Raw genomic sequence first — 19,311 nt, forward strand, 5'->3', positions numbered from 1 at the left:
CACTGTATGTATAGATTTAAGTAAAAAAGTAAGCTAAATGTATTTATATAGCACCTTTCTCAGATCAAAGTGCTTCACAGGAAGGGAATCAGTGAGTACAAAATGGACATTAAAAAATATATCACAGCAACATACAGTCAATATCAGCCCGTGGGCTAGAATTCTTGTTTAAAAAATAATGTCTTAAGTTGTTTTGTAAAAGCATCAACAGAATCAAGTGATCGCAAGATAAATAGTAATTCATTCCACATTCTTGGTCCAACAGCTTGGAAAGATGTGTCTCCTCGGGTCCTAAAGCGAGTGCGAGAGACAGTCAACAGATGTTGATCACAGGATCTCAAGCTACGAGCTAAAGTCTGGATCAGATCACAGATGTAGGGAGGAGCCTGTCCATGCAATGCTCTGAATGTCAAAACCAAAATGTTATAGTTTATGCGGTAAAATACAGGGAGCCTTTGAGATTTTAAGATGTAGGCTGTTCTGTCACTGTACATGATGAAATAAATTAGTTTGGTTCTTAGTTTGGTGATGTTACGCAGCTGGAAAAGGCAGGTCTTTAGTAACTGTTTTGTGTGATGTTCTAAAGACATGGCTTTGTCAAAAATGACTCCTAAATTTCTCAGGCGAGTTCTGGATGTCTGGCTGAGGCTGCCTAAATGCTGTTTGATGCCAGGAATAGCACTATCTGGGGCAACGATGAAGGTCCCAGTTTAATTGAAGACAGTTATCACTCAACCATTGTTTTATTTGTGATAAACAGTTGGTCAGGGAGCTCAATTTATGGGTCTCAGATGTCTTAAAAGAACAAGATAATTGGATATCATCAGCAAACAGATGACAAGAGATGTAAGCAAACTTTTGTATAGTCCTCCCTAAAGGGAGCATGTACAGCAGAAATAGAACTGGTCCCAGGACAGAACCTTGGGGTAGACATATACAACAAGAAGCACTATATGAATGTTCATGTGAATGGGTGAATGTGAACACATCAGAACAAATCTAAACAGGGTTAAAAAGCATGTAAGTGCTGACATACCCATGAAAAAAAACTGCTGCACTCCATGATGGTGGATGGAGATGCCAAGACCCCAAATTTGAACTGAAATGCACATCTTTAAGTGTGTAGTCCCTCTTCAACTAAATGTGGGAAAGCAGTACTATCAGCCGTGTAAGATAATGTGTCAGTCAAATCATTTCAAGATGGTAACACTGTTACTCTTCTTTGAACAATAATCAACACATCCATTGTTTCATCATGCAGCTCTACCTCTGGAACAGTGCTTTGTCTCACCGTTGATAAACGGTTGCACCTTAGTGATTGGCATGGTTGGACTGGGTGCAACTGGAGGCTGGGTTTCTGCAGATTTGGATGGATCTTTATCTGATTGGAGGTCAGTAACAAAGCTTCCCAGGGGACTGACATTCAGAGTGTTGGGGGTCTCGACAGTGGGAAGGTCTTCCTCCGTCACTGAGACCACTTCTATCTTTGAGTCGTCTAGCTGCTCTGGTGCTTCTGCCTGAGATTCCTTAATGACAGGATGAGAATATAATAATACTGATTGTTAGAGCATATTTTCCAGATGCACTGTACTGTATCTTACGAAAAAATATGTATCAGTCAACCTGCATGATACAACTTTACCACTTAGGTCAGGTATGCAATGCTAAAACTATACTTTTATTTTATGTTATGCCATTACATTTTCAAATGTTATAGTATTTAAAAAATATATTATTGTTTTTCATCATCGGACCAACACATCATTACAGTTTCCAAGATATAGCTGTACTCTGACAGTGAAGGCTGGACACCTCCAATTTAGCCTATAGTTAGACTGTGACAAGATCGAGATTAAACTCAACAATATTTCTCGTTGCATTAAAAATGTGTCTCACGAGATTTGTGAGCTATCCAAACTTCTAGCCAGAATGATGTCGGAAAATACCGGTATTACCATTGACGATGCCCCCCACCACCTTTCAAATAATTTGTTTGGCAGCATTTTGGGTACCCGGCGGAAATGATAAATGGCAGTAGAGTGACTGATAAGACACGGACAATATGCAACCATTGTATGAAAATGATGCCGTACACCGCGGCAATTTAGTTTAAATTTGTGGAAAAAGTTTATTAAAAGCTCATGCTTACATCACGCATCTAAAGAGTTATAATAAAACATTTCAAAATGCATGTGCAATCGGTTAAATAAAAGTCTGTAGGTCCAGTCATACATTTTGTCATTGTAGTTTTCTTAAAATCTCGTCTCGTTCTCGTGAGCTGAATGTATCGTCACACCCCTACTCAACAGTATATGACAGACACCTTTACCTTAATCACATCTGAAGTACTCACCTGATTACCATTTTGACACTACTGCGTCTTAATCAAAGTGATTCTGGTAAAGTCACAGTAGTGTCAAAATGTAGCCTGTTTGTACCTGTTTGTACCATTAAAAGCTGCAAAAAGAATCATTGAGCAGCAATAGTCTCTTCTAAACCAATCCCAACCAGACTGTTCAAGGAGGTTTTCCCCTTAATCAATGCTTCCGTATTGGATTTGATCAATCTGTCTTTGTTGACAGGATATGTACCTCAGACTTTTAAGGTTGCTAAACCTTTACTTAAAAAATCTACTCTTTATTCAGAAGTGTTGGCTAATTATCGACCTATATCCAATCTCCCTTTTTTGTCTAAAGTTCAACTTTGTGATCATTTACATAGAAATAATCTGTTTGAAGAGTTTCAGTCAGGATTCAGAGTGCATCATAGCACAGAAACAGCACTGGTGAAAGTTACCAATGATCTCCTCTTAGCTTCTGATAGCGGACTTGTTTCTGTGCTTGTCCTGTTGGATCTCAGTGCTGCATTTGATACGATCGATCACAGCATTCTGTTACAGAGACTTGAACATGTTATTGGGATTAAAGGAACTGCATTAGGCTGGTTTAAGTCATATTTATCTGATAGATTCCAGTTTGTTCTTGTAAATGAAGAATCTTCCTCACACACCAGAGTAAGTCATGGAGTTCCTCATGGTTCTGTGCTTGGACCGATTATTTTGAGACCTGTGATGGAGATTTCTGAAGACTTAAGGTCTTTTCACACCAAATCTGTATTATATGTGTGATAGTGTTGCAAATAGAATAAAGAGAAAACATTGTCACATTATGTCAACCATATTCACACATTGATTATAGACGAAAACTCTGGAATCAAAGTTTCCAGAACAGGTTTGATTTTCCGTGCTTCTTGCAGTAAAATGCTTTTTGAGATGTCTGCTCTGAGTCACTGTACACACAGACAGCATTATCCACATTTCAAAGTACAGTGTAATAATATATGTAAGGAATACAGAGACGTGGAATATAAGGACAGGTTGTGACAGAATATTGTGCAACAACTTGGAATTTGAAATGGTCATTTTTCCCATGATCCAGCATATTTCAATATATGATATTAGGTTCTGATTATAAAAAATTTAGGGGAAAATGTGCACACTGTTTCACCAAACAGCTGCAGTTTCAAACCAGACATAATAATACTTTGTGTTTGTAATGTGCTGTTGGAAATAACAAGTATATAGTGAATATATAATGAGTTATTTTAGTCCTAATTAGCTAATGATTCATTCATTTTGTTGTTTATTTATTTATTTTCACTCTTTGCTCTGAAAAGTAGTTATTTTGTATCTATGAATGCAAAATAGATTGGGAATTAGTTATCTGGTTGTTAGTTCTTTTACTCATTAACAAAAGTATCTAGTATCTGGTACTTTTACAGTATAACACCAACCCACAGCCTGAATCCTATGCCTGTCCTCCATTTGGAAAATCAGAATACAATCTGGTTCTCCTCATCTCCAACTATTCACCCAATGTTCAGTGGCAACCTGTGACCATACAGACTTTGGAGGAGGGGTCTCAGGGAACTGAACAAACTGAAGGAGTGATTTGGGGTCACAGACTGTAAGCTGACTCTGTGAAAACACATGATGACATCAGTGCCATGATTGAATGTGTTACTACATCAACTTCTATATGAGGAGTATTATTCTCATATGGACACTGAGGTATTTCCTTAAAGTCAAAGTCAAATTTATTTGTAGCACATTTCATGTACAAAACAATTCAAAGTGCTTTACATAAAATAAAAGCATTGCAGCAGGGAGCAGAAAAAGCATTAAAAATATCTAAAAGAATATAAATAGAAATAAATAAAATAATTCAAATGGATTCAAATTAATAAAAACAAGCAACAGTCCAGATAAGTTAAAAGATATCTTAATTTCATGCATAGACACATGAGAAAAGAAATGTTTTTAACCTGGATTTAAAAATGTCTACATTTGGTGACTCTTTGGTAGCTCTTTTTGGGAGGTCCAGTTCAAAGACCATTACAGTAATGGAGTCTCCTGGAGATGAATGCATGGATGAGTTTCTCCTGGTCTTTTTGGGAGAGAAAACCTTTAATTCTGTTGATGTTTCTGAGTTGGTACTAACAATGATATAGCAGGATTATTATGAATGCATAATTATGTGTTTCACTTCAGAATTCCAACTCCTCTCTTTTTCAGAATATACATGCAGTAGGAGACAGGGCAGGGCATCTATGCAACCCAGATACTGAAACTGTCAGTTGTGAGTTTCCTTCTATCTTGTCTGCTGAGAGAATGCACCTACATTGGATGTCATCAGCTCAGTTGTTGCCTGCAAACAAGCACTCAAATGTATTCAGGGAGATCTCTGGAGATTTCAACAACGCTTCTTTCTCTGATACACTTTGCTTTTAATCTATTTTTTGTTTCCTTTTGGTATTTGTTTATTTAGTTATTTTGCCTCCATGGTCTATGGAATTTAAATTAATTGAATAATTATTTATTACACCGTCTATCCATTTTATCCATTTTTTACCCACTTATCCAAGGTAGAGCCTGTAGGCAACATGTTCAGGAGGAAACATCCCCTCTCCAGTTCCTCCGGGGGGGTCCTGTGGTTCCCAGGCGGGATGGAATATATGCACTCTCCTGCAGTGAGTTCTAGGTCTACCCGGTGCCTGCTCCTAGTTGTACATGCTTGAAAAACCTCCGGGACCAAGATGCATCCTGACCAGATGCTCGAAACACCTCAGCTGACTCTCTATGTGGAGGAGCAACGGCTCCACTCCGAGCTCCTTCCTGATGGTGGAGCTCCTCCCCCTTTCTTTAAGTCTGAGCCCACCACCCACTGAAGGAAACTCATTTCAGCCGTGAACTTATTCTTTCAGTCACTTCCTGAATCCAGTGACTATATGGGAAAGTTGGACCAGTAATTTGAAAGCTTCACCTTTCAACTCAACTCTGTCTTCCTAACATTTGATCTCAGTACAGCTGAGGAAGCCCCATCAGTCTATCCACCTCTTGCTCCATCCTACCATCACTTAAACTCTTCCACTTCATACAGAGTCTCATCCCTGACCCAGAGAGAGCAATGCACCTTATTTCCAGTTGTTCCAGTTCAGAATCATGGTTTTGGACTTGGAGAGTCTGACTTTCATAATTTTCATCCTGTTTAAACGGTTTCCTGGTGACATTGTAATATATATGTACATGTCATCTGCATAGCTATGGTAGTTTATTTTGTTGTTTTTTATAATCTGTGCCAGTGGGAGCATGTCAATGTTAAACAGAAGAGGTCCCAGGATGGAACCTTGGGGAACTCCACATGTGATTCTTGTCTGCTCAGATGTAAAGTTACCTATAGACACAAAGTACTTCCTGTTCTCTAAGTATGTTTTGAACCAGTTTAGTGCAGTTCCGGAAAGACCCGCCCAGTTCTCCAGTCGTTTGAGTAATATATTGTGGTCAACTGTATCAAAAGCAGCACTGAGATCCAGTAAAACTAAGACTGACATTTTTCCACCGTCTGTATTCAGAAAAACAGCTGTTTTTAGAGGCTCTGGAAACACACCTGACATTAAAGACAAGTTCACTATCAGTAACAGGTCTGACTCCAAAATCTTTGAGACCCCTTTGAAAAAAACCTGTTGGCAGGATGTCTAAACAGCAAGAAGAGTTCAGGTGACGTAAGATGTCCTCCAGGTCTTTACTGTTAATGGGTTGAAATAGTGTCATGGTGTTTAAACCGGTTTTCGGTGGACACAGTGCATATGCTGAACCTGCTGCTGATGTACCAACTGCTTGTCTAATATTTTGGACTTTGTCTGTGAAGAATTTGGCAAAGTCATTGCAGGCCATGGTGGAATGGAGTTCAGTTCAGTTCAGTTCAGTTCAGATTTGTTTTTCTCCATCTGCGCTCAGCTTTCCGACACTCTCTTTTCCAATTTATCACCAGTTTGTAATTTCGCCATGGATAACCTTCACGTTAATGGGAGCAATAGTATCCATAACATTTAACATTTTAGCATTGAACTGAGGTCATCAAAAAAGTCTTCACAGTATTTGGGGGGCCTGTAAACATTCAGAAACAGGACTTTAGGTGAGGCCTTCAGCTGTATAGCCATATTTTCAAAGGACTGAAAACTTCTAGGAGATAACTGCTTACATTGCAATGATTCATTGAATAAGACTGTGACCCCTCCTCCTCTCCTGCTCAATCTGGCCTCTGTCAGTGGGTCTACATGATGAGATTAACTGGATTATAGCTATAGTTGGGTTCTGCTCCTTATCTGAGGGTAATTATCCTTGGATATATGTTGGTGAATGAATGGAATCACTGGCACAAAGCATGTCATACCCCGGTACCATAGGTGGCGCTGTCCCCATTTCAGCTATCGCTAATAGAGCCACTTCCTGTTGACGTCTTCACCGCCAGCAACAACAAACTCAGGCATTCAGAAAGATGGAGAACGCAGAGCGAGATGAAGCTGCGTCCCTCTCCATCTGTGATGAGCTGGTTATGGCACAAACGCACAACGGCGCATTCTCCATTCTTTGTTTCTGACGGCGGTAATATCGTATATAGAGGCATTATGTGCCCACTCGTGTTTGGGAGCAGTCTGTGGCTCACAGGGTATGTTTACTTTATTTAAAGATCTTTTAGTGTGCAACTCTCTGTGTTTTGACTGGGCCACATTTCTCCTTTTGTCACCTAAATGTACAGAAATTTTAAAACTTACTAATAAACAGTCGTGCTTGTCCCGGGAAAAGTCACGACTGTCATAATCCTCGCAGCCTGGACCCTCCACACATCACACATCAGACTGCGGAGACAGAACATGAGCGGCGTGGAGGGACAGGAGGGAGTGGGGCTGGGTGCCGTTGCTTTGGCTGCTCTGGTGGGGGGTTTATGGGGGACAAAAAGATTGGAATGGGGGGTAGATCTGAGCCCAGCGTTGACCCGCTCCATCATCGACCCGCTCCATCATCTGCTCAGTGAATTTCAGGTAAGGGGAGGAGGGAGAAAGGGAGGGTGAGGAGCATGATGACCTGTCAGGGGTTTGGGGGGCTGGGGAAGGTCCTGGTTCTGGTCATTAGTGCTGTTGAGAGGGTTGGGGGCCAAAAAGGACCCCTCTTCTTGCCTCTGATGTTTCTCGTTTCTGAAGCTCTTCTCGGGTGGGGGCAGATGGAGTTCCTCCTCAAGGTTTCTGCTGGGATTTGTTTGTTCCTCTCTATGAGATAACTCCTCGTTTATCTCAGTCTTGGCACCGAGCACAGATGGATGATGTAGGACATAAAACATGTTGGAGGTGAACAGCTTCACCCCTGACTTGTTAAATTAAATCCATTTGCCTCAAAAAGATGCCTGTGTTCCCAAAAAAATGTTAAAATGAATAAAATGCACTGAGTGCTCAGCACATGCCAATAAAAGCCATTTATTCAGTGCCAGCAACCTGCTGAATCTTTCCTCTCCTCTTCTTACGGGTGGTACAGGTCCACTGATGAATACAGCTGCATTCAGCGAGCTCACTGTGTTTAATAATCCAATGAAGTCCCGTTTCAGAACCTCAAATTGTTACTTGGACACATCATTCGACCCTGTATGCAGAACAATGTTTGTCACAGTTGGATATTCATGTGCAATTCCAAGAATTCTCTCCTTTAGATCGTTAACCATATCCCCAGGAAAGCAGAGGACTTTAGTGTTCTTACGGCACATCCTTTGAACATCATTTACGGCAGAGTCACCCACAATCAGAGTTTGAGGCCCAGCCTTTAGGTTTTCAGTCCTTGCCTTGCTGCTTTGGGATGGATGGTCATCCAATAGAGATCCAGAGTCCTTTGATAGCGGAGCAAATCTGTTCTGCAGTTTCACACTCGGTTGTTTTGGAGGGTTGTTGTTAACCTTCCCATTCACAGATGTCCAGTCCTGTTTCCTCCCATGTACAGGGGTAGAAGAGCTCCTCTGCCTCGTAGGGAGTGAAGACCAGTCGGTTTCTCGTCCTCCCACTTTCAGGAGACATAATTAACTTTTTGGTTTTGCACCGAGACAGTTCCAGGGAGGATTATTATATGATGATTTATTATAATGTACAGAGTCTACTTTCTTGGTCATGTTATCTGTGTTATCCTTAAGTTATCCTTAGCTGTGTGTTAGCTTTCTCATCTCCGCTGTTTTGAATCAATGGCAAGGTTGTTTCATTTCCATGTAGTCCATTTACTTTCACATTTACTTCAAAGCGATGAATTTTCGTCTCCAGTACTGCAATCTTCTGTAGGAGGCTGTAGTAGTCATCTGTGGAGAAGGGAGGCGTCTTGTAGCTAGTTAGCCTAACGGTTAGCACCTTTCCAGGCTATTTAGCTTTAGGTGAGTGCTAGGTGCCCGGACACTGTAAATCAGGCTTCAGCTGTGTGTTACATGTCAGATAAGTTGTAAAAAGAATAAAAAATTATTAAAACAGTTTTAGTTCACTTGAAAGAAAAATAATAAAATTATATCCAAGACTTGTGGAAAGAAGTAGAATGATTTAAAAGCAAATAAAGCAATAAGCAGCAGGAGAAAGCAGTGACACGTCTGCACTCTTCAGAGGCAGGAAGCCACATTCACACAATGTTTTTCCAAAAATGGAAAATTATTTAACATTACATTATTATCTGATGATAATTTCTTACACTTGAACAATACCATTTCCTTTCTTGGACTGTTGAAGTATCCTTCAGTTCAGTTTGATGCAATGAAAATTAATCTTTATGTTTCATAGTAATGTTCTAAAACGTCAAACATTTAGGTGTATTGTAATTAGCTGCTTGAATAAACATAAAATCTGGACTATCAAGTGGAAATAGAAAACCCTCTGGAGGTTGTGAAGCACTTTTGATGAACACCAATGAAGAAGTATGTCCACCTATTAACTAAAAAATTGATCACCAGTCCCAACTCAAACTGATTCATTTAGGAATTTCAACAAGAATTTGAACGCCTATGAACTCCTCTAAAGAATATCAACACTCTTGAGTACTCTTGCCTTTGTATTCATGTATGTTTCACATGTATCAGCAAAACCCAGAATGTCTCTATCAGTAAAACCAGACTGGAGCACTGCTGGTTACTTTTCCTTTTTACATGAGAATGACAGAGAGCAGTTTATCCCAATCTGCCAAACCAACAGAAAAATTGTTCCCATTAGATTTGTTGAGACCCTGAACCAAGTTCAGTGGTGTTAGTTGTAAACTGTGGCTGGGATCTGGCAGCAGTGGTTACTTGATTTTCTCTGTTGAAAATTTAATATCTGACATTTTGGTGCTTTTAGGATAATTTTGCACATCTCTCTAAACAACTTTTTGAATAAAGGAAAGTTTCCTTTCAGTCAGTCTGCACAAAATCTGCGTCTATGGATAATGCATTCAGGCCAGGTTTTTTTCATTAACATATTATTACATAACATGACCCAAGAAAATTAAATACAGTGAAAATAGAAACAAACTATGGAAAATACTCCTAAAATATGTGATTAGTAAAGATAAAACCTTCTTCCACACTTCAAATTTATTCAGCACTCTTTCAAATTACCATTATACTTCTGTAAACTTACTGTTGGAGGAGATAATGTGTGATCAGTATTGGCAGCAGGATCTGTGAAAAAAAAGGACAAAGACAATTGAGTTAAGTAAGAAAGAAAGAAAGAAAGAAAGAAAGAAAGAAAGAAAGAAAGAAAGAAAGAAAGAAAATGTGGGAAACAACTAGGAATCCTATAGAAAAAGAATAATAAAACTGAAGAAGCTATAACCCCATGCATATTGAGAATAATGTCCAACATACTTATGTCCACAAAGCTTTTCTGCATGATACCATTGTCCACATTCATCTGCACTTTGTCCAAGACCATATTGTGTTGTCCCCTCTTCCTTTAGTTTCATATGTTTCTTTTCCCTCCACCCTCTCTCTGGCTTAATGGCTTCCCTCCTGCTGTGTCTATAGTTACCGAGGGACACCTGAGCAAGTCAGTACTACCACATAGAGTGGGGATCTGGTGACACTGTACCTCCCACTCTGCAGATAGGATTACATACTTTTACATCTCCAAAGAGTCCAGGGAGCTGGAGTCAAGTGAGGGAGGAGGGAAGCTGCAGTCCTAAAGCCAAGTACAGAGGTGCCAGAGCTGCCCCTGCAGCTATATTTCGCTGATAAAATAATATCACATTCCTGAAATTCCTGCTGTATCCTCATCAGGAGTCCAATCTTGTCCATTTTATCTGCCAATGATCTCACACTTTCATGATGATCAAGGGGGGAAAGTGGTTTAACCCTCTTTCACCTTTTTCTCCATTTTATTCCAGCTCTGCATTCAAGATACTTCCTATTGAACTCATCTTGATTTGGGGTCTAATTTCAGGTATTAGTTGGGCTTTGGAAAGCTCAGTCAGCTGCTTAACCAGGTCAACAACTTTCCCACTGCCATGATTATGCATCATAAAAGATGTGGAAAATTGCCAAAGTAACCAGCAGAAGCCCTTCCAGCAGCAAAGCATCCAAACCAGCAGAGAATGTTTCAAAATGTTTCAGAAATCTGTGTTTTCACAGAAAAAAAGATCAGTTGAAAATTTAATATGTCCAGAGCTTCTGCAGCAAGCTTTCTGCCTCTTGGGTGGTGTCATTCTGGACTATGTCATCACACGTCCCAGACCAGGTGTGCCTAGTGAAGGCTTCTAACCCAGCAAAAGTAGATTTGAAACTCACACAGAACTACCTGATCACCCCCAATATCTACTGAAGCTGGAAGCAGGAGAGGGTGAAAGAATTGTAGTTGAGAGAGTGCCACATTTGCATGGATGCACTTAGCAGATTGCGATCATACCCATTCTGCAGAGGTGGTTCCTGGCGTTGATGTTCAGACAGAGGGTTGAGGCAGCTGACCCTGCGAGACCTGGTCTGATGGCCACCTCAGGGAATCAAGCAATCAACATTTATTTATCTAATTTATTTAGCACCTTACAACAACCAGAGATTGACCAAAGTGCTTCAAAATTCTAGAAGTAGATTTAAAAGTAGATTACATATAACACAAGACAACAACAAAAAGGTGAGCCACAGCTTCAGTGAAAAGCCAGTTTAAATAAGTATGTTTTTAATTTGGCTTTGAACTGAGGTCGGTCAGTGGTGGTACGTAAATCAGAGGGTAGTGTATTCCAAGATTTCGGACCTGCCACAGTGAAAGATTGGTCACCCCACTGCTTACACCTGGACCGGGGGACCTCCAGTAGATGTTGACCAGCAGAGTGGAGAGCTCTGCCAGATTGGTGAAGCCTCAGGGTTTCACTTATGTCGGGGGGTACAAGGCCATTAACTGCGTTGAAAACAAATAAGGTTTTAAACTGGATCCTAAATATTACAGGTAGCCAGTGGAGAGAGTAAAGTACAGGTGTGATGTGGTCGTGTTTACAGGTGTTAGTTAGGAGCCTGGCAGCAGCATTTTGTACCAGTTGTAGGCGGTGGACAGATGTTTGGCTAAGTCCAATGTACAGTGTATTGCAGTAATCTAACCTTGAGCTAATAAAGGCATCGATAGCTGTTTCCAGGTCACAGCAGCTCAGAAACGGCTTAACTTTTGCAAGGAGGCGAAGCTGAAAGAAGCTTGCCTTCACTATTGCGTTAATTTGTGGGTTAAATTTCTGTGAAGAACGGTGGTGGAAGGTAGGACCGGGATTCCGTACTTCTCAAAAGTCAAAGGTTTATTTCCAAAACAAAACAAGGAGCAAGGGCGCGGCAGAGCTGGATATCCAAAACACTTAACTATAGCAAACTTAACAAGACTATGAAACAAGACTATGGCACTGTGAGAAAAAACAAGACTAAGATTAACTGTGACTATGAGGCATAACCAGACTTAACTTTTCGTGACTGTGGCATGAAGGGTAAGTGAGGATTCTGCCAATACTGTGACTGAACGTGGAAACTAAATGCTGTGGGGAAGTGATTGGTGATGATGTGTAGCTGTGAAACGGAAAACAGGTGACATGAGTGAACCAAACGTGACAGGGGAAAAAACATGACCTGAAACATAACAAAGAACCTGAAAACATGAAGATCAAACATAAAACGTGACAGAACCTGAAACATAACAATAATCAAAACATAAACTGTGACAATTGCACCACCAGATTTTTAACAACATTATGACAGTAGGGTGCCAGTGGACCAAGACCAGGTGTAGAAGTAGACGGGTTTGATGAGTTCAACAAAATACATTCTATCTTGTTTTCATTTAGGGAGAGACAATTTTGTGATAGCGAGATTTTAATGTCACCCAGACATTTGTGGATGGACTCCATGACGTGTGAAGAGTTTGACACGATGGGCAGATAGAGTTCTAGATCATCTGCATACAGATGAACGGAGACGTTGTGCTTTAGAATTATTGAACCTAATGGCAGGCGATATAATGAGAACAAAACAGGGCCCAAAATTGTAAGGGAAGGGACTCTGGTTGACACCAATCTGTCTAGACAACTTTATTTTCACTTGTGAAGACCTAAATGAAGACTACTTTGTGAAAGGAGGTGTTGAAGACCCCGTCATGGAAAGAAAGTGATAGTAACCTGGATTGGACCCACCTGAATTGATATTTAGGCCTAGGCAGACCACAACGACAGAGTGCAACGAGCTGGCTATAGGATTGGACTGAAAATGTTGAACTATACGATTATAATTTTTTTCCTGATTACCCCCTGAGTTTTGATATCCTCTGAAAACATTGCTAGTGAATGACATTTAACTTTATTGTAGCTAATAAGTTTGTTAGCGCATATATTCATAAACATATGTACATGTGTAATGTTTAAATGTCGTATACGGTTTAGCATTTTGTTACTTGTTCAGTATGTATTGTACATGCAACATGGCTAGAGTTAGGATTTTTTTCTTTTAATATGCTATTTGTTTAATTCATTTCGTTAATTTTCTTATTCATTTGATTTTTTTTGCTTTCATATGTTAGTACTTCTACAGTTCTTTAAACAAGGCTGTCCATTGTCATCAGTGACTTTCCACAGTGTGATATTTGGTATTAAGAGAGGTCAAGACAGGTTATTTGCTCCTCCATGCTGTGAACCATTGATGAGTGTGATGGTAATGTTCCATTCATTTAAGTTAATCACTTTTAAGTTTTGATAATGTTTAATTTATTCTGATTTTAATTATGGTAATGTTTCATTAATACAATTGTAGTGGTGTTTCATGTACTTAGTATGTATGGTAATGGTTTTTACAAATTTATATTAATGTTGATTAAGTATTTTGTTTCAATCAATCTTTAATCAGTTACTTAATTTCTCAAATCACTGATTGGGGATTTCGGGGGGGGGATTATGTAGGAGCAAAGCTGTGTCTTTCCACTGGTCTTGCCACATGTTGTTTGGTCTCTGCTCTGACCAGGGTGTTCTCTAGTAAGGTAAATATTAGTGAAAGACAGACACAGTGACACCAGCTCGAGGGTGTTTTTTTGGTCACCTATGCACAGAAGGTTATTGAAAGATATAAGAGAATCTGAGAATCTACTGTCTTTGGGAAGCTTTGTATGCTGCCGTGGTGACATGTATTTCTTATGTTTATGCATTTAGCAGATGCTTTTATCCAAAACTACCCCTACTGGAGACAGTACCTTTCATGCAGGGGATCTGAACCCAGATCTCCCACACGAAAGGTGGCAATCATACCACTACACTATCCCAGTCCCAGCTCTACTGAATGTGTTGATAAAATTCCCCTAACATAATGCAAAGATGAGTGCAACTACAAAAACAACTCATGAGATCTGTCCACAAGTGCAGATATGTGTTACTGACCTAGAAGAACCTGCACTTACAACTGATCGCTTCCAATGGCTCACAACTTTCAACTCCTTAGTGAGAGGAGTAACACACCTCATCTACATGGCAAAATCCTTCAAGTGCTCAAACCACAACACTGACAGCAAAGGCTAGCATAAGTGCATCTTGCCTCTTACTGAAGTTGAAATAGCCCAAGCAAAAATGCTATACTTAAAGCAACACTCAGAGCAGCCTTTGCAAGTGCCCCCCAGGCTAACAGAATAATGCCCAAAAACAGCCTCTTGCTAAAGCTAAACCCAACATTGGAGGGCAGCTTCACTTGTGTTGGAGATTAAAGTACTCTCAACTCACATCTACAGAAAAGAACCCTGTTGTTCTGCCGAAAGACAGACACATTGCCCTACATCTCACCAGAAACTACCATGAGCAGGTCAAACACCAAGGCCGTCAGTTGACAGCGTGGAATGGAGCAGAGCCGAGTCACTGCTCATACCTGGGGGCTGCAAAGGTGAGTCCGACTACTCATTTTTCCACAACAGAAGGAACAATAATGTCAGCGGTATTCTGAATCTTAAGAGGCGAGAATCTTGTGAATTCTGTTATTCACAAATGCGTTGTTCATTGAAGAAGGTGTTTGGGAATTCAACCTGCCAAAAACCTTGCATATTGGAGGTTCCTGGCAGCAAATGATTGGTGTTGCATGTTCCATGTTTCTCCAACAGAGCATCTCTGTAATCCACAAAGTCTTTTGCACACTGATTGCAGAAGTCACAGCATCAACATCATCAATGAATGACTGCTGTTGCCTGTGTCAGCTGACCCAGAGAACTCTTTCATTCTTCAGCTGGAAATGCTTCTTACACAGAAGACTGGTGCTCCATCTCCTCTTATAGACCAATGACTTGTACACAAAGCAATGGAAGCAGGTGCAAGCACTTGCAAACAAGTTTTTGGACAAGCTGGATGAAATATCATAAATATAAATAACTGACTGTGACTTGCAACTTTGCGGCTTTGCTTTGCGGTAAGAGGTATTGCATCACTTCCTGTTGCTTTGTGTGTGCACTGTGACATTTCTTGCTCCTCTTGAACTACTAATAATCACCTTATTTCTCCCTATAATTTACACATCTTGCATAGTTAACTCTATCCCATACTTGTTATATTGTAACGCTCACTCTTACTGATCTTTAGTCTTTATTTTTCACTTTTTAGCGGTGTGTCTGGTTCTCTAGCTTAGCATGGCTATCAGTTCTCTTCCTCCATCTCCTGCTTTCACCTGCTCCATGTGTCAGATGTTTAGTTACTCCTCTGCCTCCTTTAGTGGTAATGGTACATGTAACAAATGTAGTCTTTTTGTAGTTTTGGAGGCGAGGTTATCTGAATTGGAAGCTCGGCTCTGCACTGTTGAAAACCACCCGATAGCGAGCCAGGCCCCTTTAGCCAGTGTAGAGCCAACTAGCCTAGTTAGCTATGTTAGTTGTCCCCTAGCAGATCCCGAGCAGCCGGGTGACTGTCAGGAAGAGGAGTCATAGTCCTAAAGACTGGCGTATGCTGTCCCCAGGATCAGCAATGTGGCTCACCAGTGACTAGTGTGCGCTGGCCTCAGGATCAGCAGTGCGGCTTCAAAGTGAGGTGAAGATCCCTTTTCTCCCTCGTTAGAAACCCACGGGTTGACTCCTGGCCCGCAGCAGCGTCTCGTTACCTTGGCTGTACAGTTCTGGTAGCTCTGGATGGTAGCTTCCAATGGTTGTAATGGGGAGAGAGCCAGGACGAGTCCCCACAGTTTGTAATGAGTTTCAATAGAAGTAAACTGGAAGAATAAATTATATTTGTTTTGGTTCACTGCTCTCAACTCTACTGGATGGGTCCTGGAAAACAGAATGAGTTTCAGTGAGTGAAAGAGCTCTTCTTCCCCAAATCTCTCAACTGATTTATTACAACTTTCTACAATCATGGTATAAAACAATAAACTTTTCCCCTCATGTTTCAGTAGTTAATAGTTTAACTTTAATTTAGATTTTGAAAAAGCTTTTGATCGGGTCTCGCATCAATATCTCTTTCAGGTGTTGCAAAAGGTGGGTTTCCCTCAAAGACTGACGACATGGGTGGGATTGCTGTACCAAGAAATAAGTTCGTGATAAATGGTCACCTGACTGATGCAGTGAAAGTGAAGTGCAGTGTTCGGCAAGGATGCCCATTATATGCTCTCTTGTATGTGTGCTGCATCGAGCCTTTAGCACAGATTTTGAGAAAAGATCGACAGATTAAAGGAGTTGTAATCCAAGGCAGTGCAGGCTTGGAGGCTAAATGTGTCCTATACATGGATGACATTAACATATTCTGTACAGATATTTTATCTATAAATAGAACTTTCGATGTCACTGACTGGTACGCCAAGGGATCAGGGGCAAAAATAAACAAAGAAAAGACACAAACCAAATTTTACGGACCATGGACAGAATCAGAGGTGACTGGACTCACTGGACAATTGCCCACAGAGACCAAAAAATACTAGGGATCAAATTTGATACAGAAGGAAAAGGAAAAACAAATTGGCCAGATATTGTGGGGAAAATAAGGAAACGACTTATTTTGGGTTTTGGAAACTCAGAGGACTGACTATGGAAGGCAAGATTTTAATTATCAAAACAATTATTTTACCTCTGCTGTTGCTTGCCAGTTCTGTCTTTATGCCACCTCGAAGAGTTTTTTTAGACCTGGAACGATCCATCTTTTATTTTTTATGGAACTCCAAATGGGAAAGGTTGAGGAGGGAAGTACTGAAGACGCCAAAAGTGAAAGGAGGGAAAGCAGTACCAGATCTGTATTTGTTTTTAGGAAGTCTTTTTACCTCTGTCCAATTAAAGTGTGCAATTAACCCATCCAAAAACCCAGCGCCAGCTGCAATGGCAAGATTGTGGATGGGGGCCTACTTGAGAAGACTACGACTTTTACCATCAGACCTGAAAGTACCTGTGTCTTTTAATCTAACAGAAAGTTATGCTTTTATAAAGACATTTTTAAACCATTTTAATTTAGAACAAGAAGATGTACAAGTTTTAACGTGCCATCGATCTTTGGTCTCTGTTGTGCAGGAGCGGGCCCCAGTGAGTCCAGTGCGTGGGCTCACTATTGGCGAGCCCTCAATAGTTTGGCGCAGTGTGAACCTTTCAGCTTTTCCGAACAGACTTCGAGATTTGTCATGGATGGTGGCTCACGAGATTCTCCCAGTCAGATCTGTCATGCACTCCAGGGGTATGTCGGCGACGGCCACCTGCCCCCGTCCAGGTTGTGGCGCGCCTGAGACGGTGAGGCATCTCTTCTGGGAGTGCAGTGCTGCTGTGGACTTGTGGGCAACAGCCGACTCCTTAAATTTCCCGTACTTACCAGCAAGAGAGGTCCTGTCAGCACAACTGGTGCTTTATGGGGTGAGTCAAAATCAGAACCTCAGGAAAGAGGAATTTGTCAAACAGTGGCTCACCCGGGCCGCCATCAAAGACGCCATATGGACCTCAAGAAACTTGCTGGTAAGAAGGCACAAGCAGATTCCCCCTGTGGCTGTGATCCAGATGGCAGCAGATGAACAGCCCAAGAGGCTGCAGCTGGAGGCGGCAGGCCAAGGACGCAGCCACAAAGAAGCATCGCCTCTGTGCTCACTCGGACGAAGGAGCCGGAGTCACATGAAAAAAGGTCCAAGCAGCAGCAGACTCACTCTCTGGGAGAGGCAGGTGGGAAGGAGCAAATGGGCGGGGATCTCCCCTGAGCACTGTGATGGATCTGAGAGGTCTGCTGATCGGAGGAGCAAAATGAGATTCACACTGCGCCAGCAGGACTATAACATGACCAATATAACTGTAACTAAATATACAATGAATTTTTCTAAAATGATACATGTATCTTTTTAACTGTTTTTGAAATTAAAATGTTCATGTTTCTATGGAGTAATGTTTTAAAAAGATGAAAAGCTATATGTGCGAAAATAGGTGTGAAAATTGTCAATAAAACATGAAAAAGAAAAAAAAAATCTGTTCTTATCAGTTTAATATCAGATATGTCCTCTATACGAGGACTACATATTAAATGGATTTTTAGGAACAGGAGTTGAAAAAGGAGCTTGCTCCGTTCACTCCAAGCATCGACCCGGTACTGCAGTGCCGCTGGGAACGGTGCACTCTTCTCTGCTCTTGTGATAAAGCAAACAGTGGTGCAGGATGGAAGTTTCAGGGAGCCCAAGATGAAATTTTCTTTTAGTCTGCTGAGAAAAGGGAGTGAATGCGAGGCAGACTTTAACACGGCTCTGGGAGCGAGCCGAGTGCGGGCTAACCGGGAGAATTGCTTGAAAGAAACGCGACACCGAATGAGCGCTCAGAACAAAGCCTCAATACGGTGTTTCCCGTGGTGTTTGTGGCTGCCTAGTCTTTTGCACAGAGTAAAAGACAAGGCAGCCATCGAATAGGGCCCGATTGTTCCTACTTGGTCAGCCGAGGAGCAAGGGGGAGCAAGCGTCTCAACCAAGCAAAGCTCACCATGGGGAAGGTGGCTATGCCAACTGGCCTGGTGCCCTGCTCCCGCAGTGACGGATAATCGTACTCTGGTTTCTCTTCATAACGTACAAGTCTTTCGCCTTTTACTAAAGACTTCCGTGGAGAGCAGCACTAATGAGTTGTTTCTATTTTTGGCAGGCTTTACCTTTGCGGGTGAAGCCCTTTCTGTCTGTGCAAAAGAAATCTTGTTCCTGTGCAGAGTGACTTCCCTGAGTAGAGTCGCCTTACTTGTTGTGACTGTGCCGATGTTGCTTGAATGGTGCTCGCGGGAGTGCAAAGTTATACCATTTAAAAGGGCTGAAGAGTGCTCAGCTGAAGAGTGCTCAGTGCAGCGGGTGGGCGGAGGTGCAAAGTGACTCTCTGGCCACCTATGGCCATAAAAAGAACACCGCGACAAGTGCGCATTGTGCCAGGAAGGGCCCTCGGACGTGAACCAGTGGACAGTTATCGCTTCTCGGCCTTTTGGCTAAGATCAAGTGTAGTATCTGTTCTTATCAGTTTAATATCTGATATGTCCTCCATACCATTGCATGCCGATGTTGCTTTACAAAAAGTCCAAAAAAG

The 19,311-nt window shown here is 41.3% G+C and overlaps 1 protein-coding gene, 2 non-coding genes and 1 pseudogene across 3 annotated transcripts in view; 3 read left to right on the forward strand and 1 right to left on the reverse strand.

The window, feature by feature from the left end:
• tmprss3a (transmembrane serine protease 3a) overlaps positions 1–1,958 on the reverse strand; it is a 32,538-nt gene extending 30,580 nt beyond the window's left edge. The window contains exons 1-2 of the mRNA XM_072397656.1: positions 1,947–1,958; positions 1,292–1,526 (exon numbers count right to left, since the gene is read on the reverse strand). Coding sequence (XP_072253757.1) covers positions 1,292–1,526; positions 1,947–1,958 — 247 coding nt within the window. The remainder of the gene's footprint in view (positions 1–1,291; positions 1,527–1,946) is intronic.
• A 16,233-nt stretch (positions 1,959–18,191) lies between these two features.
• LOC140320643 (U2 spliceosomal RNA) lies at positions 18,192–18,380 on the forward strand. The gene has a single exon (XR_011918447.1). It is a non-coding gene; the product is annotated as a U2 spliceosomal RNA (small nuclear RNA).
• A 409-nt stretch (positions 18,381–18,789) lies between these two features.
• Positions 18,790–18,903, forward strand: LOC140320797 (U5 spliceosomal RNA). The gene has a single exon (XR_011918577.1). It is a non-coding gene; the product is annotated as a U5 spliceosomal RNA (small nuclear RNA).
• Positions 18,904–19,193: 290 nt separating this feature from the next.
• On the forward strand, positions 19,194–19,306 carry LOC140320645 (U2 spliceosomal RNA; annotated as a pseudogene).
• Positions 19,307–19,311: the final 5 nt, after the last annotated feature.

The sequence above is a fragment of the Leuresthes tenuis genome, unplaced genomic scaffold (genome assembly GCF_036924035.1).
Source record: "Leuresthes tenuis unplaced genomic scaffold, fLeuTen1.0.hap1 SCAF_12, whole genome shotgun sequence".
NCBI classification, from domain to species: domain Eukaryota; kingdom Metazoa; phylum Chordata; class Actinopteri; order Atheriniformes; family Atherinopsidae; genus Leuresthes; species Leuresthes tenuis.